Below are 12,508 nucleotides of genomic sequence, written 5' to 3' on the forward strand. Positions count from 1 at the left end.
AAGGAAATGTTGCAAAAAATAACCCCCTGTGCACATGAATTCTATGGCTTGGGTTAAATGGACCAACTCTTTGGAAAGCGCAGTATACCAGAACTCGCCTAAGATAGGCAGTGCCATAAGGTAAGAAGAAAGAATAAAAGGCATCCAAATTGGAAAAGAAATAAAACAATAGGCCCCCCTTTTCTACAGTTTCAGTTACCCACGGTCAACTATGGTCTGAAAATAGTAAATGGAAAATTCCCGAAATAAACAGTTAATAAGTTTTCAACTGCATGCCGTTCTGAGCGGCGTGATGCGGTCTCCACCATCCTGCTCCAGGCGTGCCTCCTCCTCCCTCGGCCCAGCTGTGCCTCGGCCCCCGTGCGCGATCCGCTGTCGCAGTGCCAGAGTGCTCGTGCTCAGGTTGCCCTTATGTGATGTGAGGCGGCCCAAAGTGCAAGAGCGTGATGCTGGCAATTCAGATATGCCGAAGAGAAGACAGAAAGCGCTTCCTTGACCTAAAGATGAAAAGGTGAAAGTTCTTGAGTAGAAAGAAACAGATTGTGTGTGAGGTTGCTAAGATCTAAGGTAAGAACAAATCTCTTCTTTATGAAATTGTGAAAAAGGGAAAAAAAGTCACGTTAATTTCGCTGTTACACCTGAAATTGCAAAACTGACAGCCACAGTACGTGTTGAGTACTTGGATCTGTGGGTGGAGGAGGTGAGAGGATGGGAGCAGCAGTGTGTTGCCATTGAGCCTGCAGGAGGCCAGCAAGGGACCCCTTGAGATGCGACCCCAGCCACTTACTGCAACTGATTGTCCTCGGTTTATAACTTACACTGGGTGTGGTGGCTCACACCTGTAATCCTGGCTACTCAGGAAGCTGAGGTGGCAGATCACTTCAGGAGTTCAAGACTAACTTAGCAACATAGCGAGACCCTATCTCAGTCAATCAAGTCTGTCTGTCTTTATCTTAGTAATGTATGTATAGGAGAAAGCGCAGCATATTTAGGGTCTGGTGCTCTCTGTGGCTTCAGGCATCCCCTGAGGGTCTTGCAGTGCATCCCCTGTGGATGGGGGGGATTGCTGTATCCCTGTGTACACATAGTGTGATTGGGAAAACCTCAAGGATTGTAGCAAATAATAGTAATAAATTTAGCGAGGTCAACACACACACATCAGTCATAGGTCTGGATATTAGCAATGTGAAATTGAAAACTGAAATTAATATTTAAAATACCATTTATAATAGCTCCAAAAATAATGAGATCCTTAGTTATAAACTTAACAAGACATTCCCAGGATCTGCACCCTGGAAACTACGAAATGCTGTTACAGAAAATCGAAGGTCTGCGTAAATGGAGAGACGCACTGCTCTTATCACCTGGAAGATGACTCCAAACACTAATTCTCCCCCAAACTGATCCGTTGATTTAGTGCAGTCTCAATCCAAATCCCGGCAGAGCTGAAGTATAGACCAGTTAGTTCTAAAATTTACATGGAGGGACAAATTAACTGAAATAGCTACAATGATTTTGAAAAAATAAGTTAGAGGAATCTCACACTTTTGAGACTTACTGTGAAACTCTAGTAATTAAGACAGTGTGCGATGTTGAAGGAACGGATACAGAGCTCCATGGAACACAGTAGAGTCCAGAGATAGCCCCATACAAACGTGTGGATGGAGAGTCCAGAGATAGCCCCACACAAACGTGTGGATGGAGAGTCCGGAGATAGCCCCACACTAACGGGGCCCTCAAAGTTTTAACAAAGAGCAAAATAAATTCAAGGGAGAAAGGATAGTCTGTTCAACAAATGCTGCTGGGAAAAGCAGTCATTTGTGTCAAAAACCAAACACTGATCTAACCCTCATGCCTCATGCAAACATCTAAAACTACAAAGCTTTTGGAAGAAACCATAGGAAATCCTTATGACCTGACACTAGGCAGCAAAATTCAGAACTTTTGCTTCAAGACACTTTTAAGAGAAAGAAGACAAACTCCAGGCTGGGAGAGAAAACATTTGCAAATCACACATCCCACAAAGGACTGGTATCCAGAATACATAAAGAACATACACAACTCAGCAGTAAGAAAACAAACAGTCCAGTTAACTGTCAGCAAAAGAAATGAGCAGACAGTTTGCCAAAGAGGGTGTAAGGATGGCAGCTGGGGCAATCCTGTGTTGTTAGCAGTTGGAGAAAGGCAAGCTGAAACCATGGGCAGACCTGTGTCCACCTGCCCACATGCCAGTCGGGACACTGGTGCTGGCCAGGATGTGGCCACCTGGGACTCTGTTCTGCTGGCAGGGACACAGGTGAATAGATGAACACGCCATGTCCGTCTCTGCAGGGGCAGTATCTGGGCAGTGAGGAGTCGTGGACTCCCGACACGCCTGCCACGTGACTGCATCCCAGGGGCCTCCGTGCAAGAGGGGCCCAGATCGGGAGGATCTGCACAGTGCGATTCCTTCCTGTGGCCCATTCCTGAGGAGCCATCCCCAGGGTGCTGGGGGCACAGCAGCACGGGTGTGAGGGGCCACGTAAGCTGCTCTGTGTCCTGATTGTGGTTGTGAATGCGTGAGTCCATGTGTGGATAAAATTCGTAGAACTATGTACCAGAAACGGTTTACTGATAATTCAAAAAGTACAGGAAACAGTGGCGTTCCATCTTTCAGAGCAGATGGGACAATCCATGGTGTCCCCGAGTTACTGCTTTCTCTGTATTTGCACCGTGGAAAGGGGTTTCCGTCCCTAACTAACCTCCACTGTTTTGAGACCTGTCGCACACCTGTGGCCAGGTGCATCAGATGTCAGCGTGCAGTGTCAGGGTCCCTGGAGCCAGTGTCTGACTCCTGCAGAGTGCTGGGCCGTCCTGGCTGGGTCCTCGTCCTGGAAACATGGGCCTCAGCCTGGCCCTTAGGGCCTGGGCCTCCCCTACACCATCTGGGAACCCCAGGACAGTGGGGATACATGTGTCCTCCACATCGTTCTCAAGGAGCAGATGCTGAAAGGACTGTTGTTTCTGCGTTCCCAGCATGCCAGGCTTGCGGTGTCATCCTCTAGCCTCTTGGTAACTCTGGTGACTCCCCCTGGACCTGCAGTGCACAGGCTGAGGGGCTTCTTGGACACGGCAGAGGGGTGCCCAGAGACACTGGAGGCCCTGTGGCCAGAGACACTGGAGGCCCTCTGTCCAGCTGGGAGGATGGCTTCTCTGGCCACGCAGGAAGTGGGCGAGCCCCCATTGGCCCTGTCTCAGCCCTTGGAGCGTCTCCCCAGGTGTTTGCTGGGCTCTGGCACCCAGGGCACGATGCTTGGAGCTGGCCAAGAGAAGAGCGGTCTCTGGAGTGGAGCCTGGGTCCATCCTTTTCGGCACTGCCCCACCCAGGCCCATTCCAAGAGGAACTGTGGCTGGATGAGGAGGGTGGGAGCGGTTCACGTGGAGCCTGGTACTGGGAGACTGCCCGTCGGTCTAGCTGGGGCAGTGGAGGCGATGGTGGTTGTGGCCATGGTGTGGAGGGGGTGTTTGCTCAGTGACCAGTACTGCTCTGTGCTGTGTGGCCCATTCCCACCTGTGGTGAGCTGGGAGCTGGCTCTCAGGGAGGAAACCCCGACCCATAGCGTTGGCCGTGTCTCAGGTGTAAGCAGTCCTCCACTGCCTGTGGGTGGGGCTGCGGCATCGGCCCCAGTGTGCCCTGGTTCACTGTGGGCATGGCCTCGGAGGACTGAGACCCAGCACTGTGGCAGGGGGAGAGGGGTGGTGGCTGCCAGGTGGGTTCCCTGGGTCTTGGTGTTGTGCTGGGGGAGGAGGGGTGTTAGGGGCTGGGGGTCACCTTATATTTACATGAACTAGAGCACACCCTTGTTGTCATGGTTAGACCCAACAGTGAGAGGCAAACCCAGGGTGTCCATGTCCTTAGGATGCTCCAGCCTGCTCTGGGGCCACGAGTCTCACATGAGGACTGGCCGCCCTGTGTACAGGGGCAAGAGGGGGCCTCAGGGTGGGCCTTCAGGGGCCAGGTCCCTGTCCTGGCCAGGCTTTTAACTGCAGGTGCCCACAGAGACCACTGCCCTCCCCTGGTTTCCCCGGAGAGGGGCTTGGCTTCTAGCAGTCAGAGCAGGGCTCTCCCAAAGGGTGGGGCCTGGCTGACGAGCCACAGCACAGCTTCCTGGGAAGAGAAGGAGCCTCTGTGCTTTTAAAATACAACAGAAAAACAGCAGCAAGCACTTGTGTAAACGAATACAACTGAAGCCATGTAGAAGCGGAGAAAATGAAGATGACCCTTCTTTATTTAATCACACGCGTGTACAGCCATGTGGCTGGCAGGGTCCCCAGTGTGATCCTGGCGTAGTTCTAAGTCAGCGCAGGCAGACCCCTCCATGGAGTGCAGTGTGGTCCCCGTAGACTGGGGACAGTGTGCATGCCCGTGGAGGGAGACACGTGGGTCTGCCACACCTCTGCTGCTGGTGCCGCCTCTGCCCGCAGATGACCTGAGCAGGTGGGACCCAGTGGCTGGGTGGGTGTGCAGCGGGCGCATGCCCTGACTGTGTCTCTGTCCCCACAGACAGTACTACTGGTATGACGAGCGGGGGAAGAAGGTCAAGTGCACGGCCCCACAGTACGTTGACTTTGTCATGAGCTCTGTGCAGAAGCTGGTGACGGATGAGGACGTGTTCCCCACAAAATACGGTTCGTCTCCCCCAGCACTGGGCGATCATCCTCGCAGCGGGGCAGGGAGCATTCAGGACGTGTCTGCAAGTGACCAAGCCCCTGTGCTGGGAGGGGCAGAGGCACGGAGGGCGGCAGCTGCACCACCCCAGCCCCTGCTTAGCATGGAGCCACCTGGGCTGTGGGGTGAGGCCGGAGCCCTTGGGCAGGGGTCAGCCAAGCCAGGGCCAAGGGCCGTCTCCCTGGCCCTCTGGGCCATGCGGCTCCACTGGGCCCCTCTTGGTTTCTGCCGCTCATGCTGCTCTCACCATCCAGCTTGTGGGGGCTTGGGCTGGGTATCAGCCACCGAGCCTGTGTCCAGATTTTGGTGGGATGTGGGAGGGGCTCCACGCCACTCCCGTGCTGCCAGAGGGACAGCAGGGGACAACAGAAGAGGCCTGTGCCACCATCACCACCTCCGTCCTGGCCCGGGAGAGGGCCCCAAGTGTCCATCAGGGAGACACGGGGGCCCGAGTGCCCGATCACAGGCCCCTTCCTGAGGAGGTGGCCAGGATGGCCCAATGAGTGCCCAGCCCTCAGGGCAAGTGCAGCCTCCGGAGCCTGAGCTCGCAGGGAGGTCTCAGCAGCCCAGACCTGGGGTTGGCAAGTCCCTGTGGTGCCTGCTGGTGGGCAGAAGCTGTTGCTGCTGGGGCTTTGTAGGCCCTGAGGGTGGCAGGTCAAGGTGTGGGTGGCAGGCACCAGACCCACCAGGCTGGGTGCCAGGGGCCTGGCCTCTGTTGGGGCCAAGGGATGTCTGCAGCTTGTGACACGGTGGCCTCCCCCAGGCAGAGAATTCCCCAGCTCCTTTGAGTCCCTGGTGAGGAAGATCTGCAGACACCTGTTCCATGTGCTGGCGCACATCTACTGGGCCCACTTCAAGGAGACGCTGGCCCTGGAGCTGCACGGACACTTGAACACGCTCTACGTTCACTTCATCCTCTTTGCCCGGGAGTTCAACCTGCTGGACCCCAAAGAGACCGCCATCATGGACGACCTCACCGAGGTGCTATGCAGTGGGGCCGGCGGGGTCCACAGTGGGGGCAGCGGGGATGGGGCTGGCAGCGGGGGCCCGGGAGCACAGAACCACGTGAAGGAGAGATGAGCCCCCCGGGCCGGACAGGGGCGCACGTGTGCAAAGAGACGGTGGTGTGTGTCCTCTCCTGCATCTGCGTGTGCACACATGTGCTGGGCACGCGTGTGGTGAGGTCTGTGAGGGCCCCGGGCTGCGCTGGTGTGGGCTGCACAGACGCAGACGGCCCCGGCCGTGTCCTGTGGCCCCCTGTCGGAAGGATGCGTGCCATTTGTAGAGAAGAGCCTTTGGGCCCGTTCACTCGTGCAGCAGACACGCATGGGACTGATGCTTTGAGTTTTCTTCTGTGGGGTTTTCCTTTCTCTGGTCTCCGTGCAGCCCCTGCCCTCCCTCCGGTGCTGCTGGCCTCAAAGGAGGAACTCGTGGGGGGAGGGTGTGATTTGCAGACCTGGGTCTCTGCTCTGCTCTGGGGGTGGGGCTTGCTCTCACAGAGACCCTCCTTCCTTCTCGCCCCTCCTCTCCCGGCCTCGCTAGGAGTCTTGGCTGTTGGCAGCTCAGAGGTGGGGGAGGCCTGTGGTGCGGGGTGCCGTGCACCTGCTCCTGTTCCTGTCACCCCTTCCTGCTGCCTCCTCCATGCCTAAGGAACGCCCATGGTGCAGTCCTCAGGCAAGGCCAGGACAGGGCTGAGGCCCTGCGTGGAGATGCTGCACCAGCAGAAGGCTGAGACCCGCTTACCTTAGTTCATCTGTTCACTCGTAATAAAAATAATTCTCTCAGGTCAGAGCCTGTGTGCGTCTTAGTGTCTTGGTGACCCCCCCCACACTGTGGGCAGCCCGACCACTTCCTTGGTGGGCAGCCCCAGCAGCAGGCACCCCGGAGGCTGCCCCGAGAGTGGGGGTCAGAGCAGACTCGCCCCTGGCTGCCTGTGAGGGTCCATAGCCAGCCTGCAGGTGCCGTGGGGGAAGCACATACCCCGTGTCACTCGCTCTCCGCAGCTGCCTCAGCCCCCTGCCTCTCCCCATGCTGGTGGCGGAGACCATCAAATGTTCTTCTCCAAAGAGCTCTGGACCCGAAACAGTGGCTCTGCCGCAGGGGCCATTCCTGGCCGGGACAGCGTGGCCCAGGGGCAAGCAGGTTTGTGTCCTCAGCCTGGGAGTGGGTGGGCACGTGCTGCAGGAAGAGGGGCCCTAAGCTGAAGCCTGGAGCTTATCAGGACCTGAGTGGGCTGAGAAGCGGGAAGAGAGGGCTTCAGGTCAGGGCCTAGTTGGTTCAGACCTCAGGACTGTGGGCCCCTGCCAATGGTGCCTGCTGCACAGTGACCTCGGGCAGTCCCCCACCGCCCCCCCCCCCTTTAGCTAGTGGGGCCTGCCCAGGTCATGGTGCTCCCCTGGCCTCGGGCTCAGCCTGCATGATGCACCTGTGGCCAACAGGCCCCTTCTTGGCTTTCCCAGGGACCAAGCTGCAGGTCAGAGGCCCTTCTCCTGCCTTGTCTCTGCCTCCCACCCCGAGAGCTGACAGCCTCTGGGCTTCTCAGAACATGGCTGGAGTCAGCTGGGGGCATCTCCTCCGACATCCACACGTACCCTAAGGCCTTCACCGCCTGGTCCACCACCTCCCCACGAGGGCCCGCACTGACTCTGTGACCCTGGGCCACATGGTGAGTCAGTGCCTGGAGCCAAGCCCAGTTCCCAGAGAGAGGCCTACTGGGTGCCACCCACCCTTGTCTCCTGATGCTCTGCGTGGACCCCCAGAATGGAGGCCCCAGGACACCTACAGAACTTGACTGAAGGGGCTGAGTGTAGAAGGCTGAGGCAGGGACCGGCGCTGGCCTAGGTAGCAAGGAGGTCCACTGGCGAGGGAGGGCAAGAACGGGGGTGGGTGGCCTGGTGGGGCCACCCTCTCTGGCTGAGGCCCTGGCTGGGGTGTGCAGGGAGCTCCTGGCTGAGGACACAGGGAGCCAACCGGGCACACAGGCTGGGTCGCTGTGTGCTGGCGAACCTGGGGTCTGGCTGCGGAGCGGAGGCCGGGTGGAAGATTGGACTGAGAGTGCTGCGGGGCACAGGGGGCTGGGGGCCAGCTCCACTGGGGCTGAAGGGGCTAGGAGGACACCGGGATTCCAGCTGGAGCCTCCAAGGCAGCCTCAGATGGAGTGTGCGTGGAGCCTGCGGGACAGCCTTAGGAGGCGTCCAGGGCACGCGTTCGTGCCAGTCTCACACTCAGAATGCAGCTGCAGGGTCCCCAGGGCACATGGGAGTCGCGGGCACGAGTTCCTTTGGGAAGGGTGCCTGGGATGAGGGCTAGCGCTGGGCATTGGGGGTGCCTGCTTTTAGGCCATAGTCTGGTGGCCCTGTCCCGCTCCTGGGCTGAGGGGGACATCCCAGTGCTGTGCGCTGTCCTCCACTGGGATGGGTTCTTGCTGTAAGACCTGGAGTCTTGGTCAAGCCTTCCTGCCTCTGACTCCGTTTCCCTCCGTGAACAGGAGGCCTGTACGCTGAGGGGGGTCTCAGTGCTAAGGGCTCAGCCCTTGCCCCCAGCTGCAGCCGTGGCTCACTCAGTCTCTATGGTAAAAGAGATCTGTGTCCTAATCCTAAGAGACTGTCTCCTTAGATAGCACAGCAGGATGGAAGCTGCAGATGGAATCAGGTTCCCAGTCACTGACCTGAGGACGGGGAGGTTATCTGGATGGGCCCAGTGTTGTCAGGAGAGCCAAGGCACTGAGCAGGGAGGCAGTGGAGGAAGACAGCGCGGCGTGGGAAGGGCCTGAATCAGCAGTGCAGGCAGCTCCTAGAAGCTGGGAAAGGAAGGCACCCAGAAAGATCCGGCCCTGCTGACTAGCCCAGTGAGGTCCGTTTGAGGTAAGTTCGTTTTGCCTCCAGCCACGAAGTTCATGGCAACTGCAGCAACAGATGAAGGCAGATTTTGGTTCTAGGCCTGAGGTGCTGCTGTAGCAAACACCTAGAAAGGTGGAAGTGGCTTTGGAATTGGGCTGAAAGAATTTTGAGGGTGATAGAAAAAGCCCGTGATGTTGTTAAACAGGTGGTAGAAGGATAGAGGCGTGTGGGGCTCGAGGGGCTCGGAGGAACCAGCCTGGGCTTTGAGAAGAGTCAGAGCTGCTGTGACCCGCCCGTCCTTGGACATGTGGGGTTAAAGGTGCAGGTGGGAGCTCAGAGGGAAAGGAAGGAACGGGAGCCAGGGAGAGCCCCGTCCATGGGGGCAGAGGTGCAGCTGCACTCTCCCGTTGCCATGTGCGGGCAGCACTCGCGGGTGGTCAGCCTAGCCCCCTTGCGCTGCTCAGGTTGGCCGCCGAGTGAGGGAAGGACATTAGCAGAGGGGTGAGCACCCTGCCGTCGGGAATTCTCAGCTGAAGATGCTGATGTCAGGAGATTCACTGTTAGGAATGTGTGCTTGGAGTAACGGCCACACCAAGAGCTCCTGGAGGAGGGCGAGCCTGTGGCTGGTGGATGCCCCGGGTCACCCAAGCAGATGCTGAAAGCAAGGACAGCTGTGGGAGGTCTGTGGACGAGCCTTGGGTCTTATGGATCCAGTGAAGCCCCATGAGAACCACGAGGGGCTCTTACACCATCAGAAACTTGGCTGGCTTGGACTGAGGCAGAGGGGATGTGATGAAAGGCTCTAGGGCCCCCAAAAATCAGCAGGCAGGAAGCAGACTAAACTGTTCAGCTGCGAACACTTGCCACATTTCATAAAAAGAGAGTGTGGCCCTGAGGGTGGAGGTGTCAGCACAGAGGCAGAGTCGGGACCCCCAGGAGTTCCCAGGCCTTGCTGGGACGGAGGAAGTGTGCCCAGCTGGATTTTGGATTTCTTGGGAGCAGCGACACAGGCACCTTGCAGCTTTCTCTGTGTGTCACGTGTGTATGTATGCATGTATAAATGACTGGGTTTCACCATCACCCAAACTGGAGTACTGGGTAATCCTAGCTCACTGCAGCCTCAGACTTCTGGGCTCAAGCGATCCTCCCCCTTCAGCCTCCTGAGTAGCCAGGACCACAAGTGCGAGCCACCACGCCTGGCTGATTTTGAAATATTTTGTAGAGTTGAAGTTTCACTACCCAGGCTGGTCTTGAACCCCTGGGCTCAGGTGATCCCTTCTGCCTCAGCCTCCCAAAGTGCTGGACCATCACACCCAGCCAGACTTTCCTTGAAAACAGGAATGTCTGTGACTGGCATTCCACGTCTGTTCTCTGGTTGTATTTTGGGAGCAGGTAACTGGTTTTCCAGCTTTCGGGGTCCACAGATGGAGAGGAAACTGCCCCAGGGTGGAATGCCCAGAGTGTCACCCATACCTGATTGGGGTAGCTTAGAGGGTGCAACTTGCGACTTGTGAGCTGATGAGCTGTACGTGAGGTTTGGGACTGGACTGGGTGCTGTGTTTGGTGGAGACTGTTGGGGCCGCGAGGGGAGGGATGCATTTGCACATGGGATGGGTGTGAAGCAGTGGGAGCAGGAGGGTACTGTGGTCGGCCTGAGACATCCCTCACCACCGGTGATATCCACATCTAGTCCCATGGAAATGAACGTGCCACCCAGCAGCAAAGGGGAATGAAAGCAGCGATGAGATTAAGGCAATCAGCTGACCTTGAGAGGCAGAGATGATCTGGGCCCAGTGAGAGCATGAGGCCTTCATCGTGGAAGCTGGACGCAGGCTGGGATGCGCAGGACACAGCTGTGAGGAGGCTCCACCCACACTGCTGGCTGCAAAGGTGGAGACCCCAGGCCACAGGATGCAGGCGGCCACAGGTCCTCCCCTGGAGCCTCCAGGAGGAGCACACCTTGATTCTAGACCAGGGAGACCCCCTTGAGTGAGACGTGCCCAGTCCTTGACTCTGGGACTGTGAGGTATTGGTGTTTTAAGCTTCTTAGTTTGTGGTAACTTAACTGTGGCGGTGATAGGAAACCATAGGAGACAATGCATCTACCAAGCAGGCCAAGGCGTTCTTACATGGTCCTGGGGGCAGGTGCACAAGAGGGCCCAACTCCCCGGCATGTAGTCTTCCAGGTCCGGCTGGCACGAACATGGCTCCCTGGGTACTGTTCCCTGCACGTCTGTCAGCCCTGCCCGCTCTCCAGCAGGCCTCGCTGCCTGGAAGGTCGCCACTGGTTCTTCCTCCTGTTGCCGGCCTTCTCCTCTCTGGCTCTCTGCTGACCCTGACCCCTTGCCAAATCACACCAAGAGACTTGGGTTGGTGGTGGGGAGTTGGGGTGGGATGGGGAGAAGTCACGAGTGAGTGGGGTGGCACTGGACTTAGGGCAGAGGGCCTGGGCACACCACCACTGGAGGGCAGGAGGCAGGCAGGACGGGGAGGCAGGGCCAGGCCACCTGTGGTGAGCTCCCTGGCAGGGGATGGGAGCAGGGGAGCTGGAACACCCCACCCTGAAGCCAGCACACGGGCATCAGCCTCCTGGAAGCTCTGAGGCTTTGTGACACCAGGAATTGTTCCATCTTACAGCTTAGGAGGCTGGAGCTCTGTGCCTCTGCCTTCAGCTGATGGAAAAGCCCAGGGCAGGCTCCCCACGGAGCAGAGCTAGACCTGGACTGCTATGTGCAGGGCCCCTCCCTGGAGCACCCACCTCCCGCCTGCATCCTGTGCAGGAGGTGGGTCAGACTGTCGCCCCCTGCCACCCACCTGCCATCCCATGGATGGGCTCACCAGTCGGCTCGTTCACCAGGGCCCCAGCTCTCAGGCCAGGCCGTGGCAGGCTCTGAGCCCAGATGCGCCCATCAGATTAGCCACCTGGGAACTGAGGACCAGGACTGTGAAGCTGTCCTCTAGGTGGGCAGACCAGCCACCACATCCTTTTTCAATCTCCATTTTAATTTCTTCATAGAAATGATGTGAGGACTGACTGGTGTAAAGTGAGACTAGTGTCTGCCACATCAGAAGTCCTGCCATATTTGTTTTCATTTTTTATATAAACCAGCAGATTCTGGCTTAGCTCGCTTTGGGTTCTGTTACTTACAACCAAGAGAGCTTGGTGTCAGAAGTGGGACTGCAGGACACAGCCCCTTCCTGAGCAGTGGGGAGCTGGCAGGGCTCTTGACACACAGTTTCCTTTTGGGCCTCCAGTCATGTGCCTGAGAAGTCTGACTTCTCACCGTGAATGTGTAGAGGAGGACCAGGAGTGTGTGTTATCGGCTGCTCTCAGAGAAGCAGGTGCAGGACCGTGGGTCAGGAAGGCTTCCGGTCCAGGGCCAGTAGCCTGTGACCCCACAGACTGTCCTGTGCCTCACTGAATTGTAGCAGCCAAATTCCTTTCCTCAGCCTGTTTCTTAAGGTAAAATGAATGGGGAAACTGTAATCCAGGGATTGGAATGGATCCTAATTCCCTGGTCCCCTCCCAAGTGCCTTCTCTTCAGGGTACCAACCTCCTGTGAGCTCAGCCACTTGGCAGTCCAGGGTCAAACGGAGGACGGCTCAGCTTCCCTGTGTCCTGGGCTCTGAGCGGAGCCCTGAGCTAACTAAGCCTGACAAACATGGTGACCCCCTGGCTCCCTCCAGAGAGATGGGTACAGGCACAGCTTGAAGTTCAGGGCAGTGGCTCTCACCTGGGGGTGATTCTTTCCCCTACCAGGAGACTCATGGCAATGTCTGGGAACGTTTTGTCACAATGGAGGTGGGACAGCTACTAGCTTCTGTTGGACTGAGACTGGGGATATGGCCCCCACCGCATCGTCATCCCCCCGCCCCCACCCCAGCCACCGTGTGCTTAGCACCTGCTCCAATGATAGACAGCTGGGTGCAGTCCGGCCGCATCTGAGTCCTTCACATGGGA

The 12,508-nt window shown here is 57.4% G+C and overlaps 1 protein-coding gene across 4 annotated transcripts in view; it reads left to right on the forward strand.

Annotated features, from left to right (window-relative positions):
- Positions 1–6,492, forward strand: part of MOB2 (MOB kinase activator 2) — a 69,691-nt gene extending 63,199 nt beyond the window's left edge. For 2 of the 4 annotated variants that reach the window (XM_032153865.2, XM_032153863.2), the window contains exons 4-5: positions 4,544–4,668; positions 5,472–6,492. In XM_032153865.2, the coding sequence (XP_032009756.1) occupies positions 4,544–4,668; positions 5,472–5,788 (442 nt within the window). In that variant the 3' untranslated portion in view covers positions 5,789–6,492. The remainder of the gene's footprint in view (positions 1–4,543; positions 4,669–5,471) is intronic. The other 2 variants (XM_058439087.1, XM_058439088.1) reach the window with 1 other exon arrangement.
- The last annotated feature ends 6,016 nt before the right edge of the window (positions 6,493–12,508 follow it).

The sequence above is a fragment of the Hylobates moloch genome, unplaced genomic scaffold (assembly GCF_009828535.3).
Source record: "Hylobates moloch isolate HMO894 unplaced genomic scaffold, HMol_V3 SCAFFOLD_5, whole genome shotgun sequence".
NCBI lineage: Eukaryota > Metazoa > Chordata > Mammalia > Primates > Hylobatidae > Hylobates > Hylobates moloch.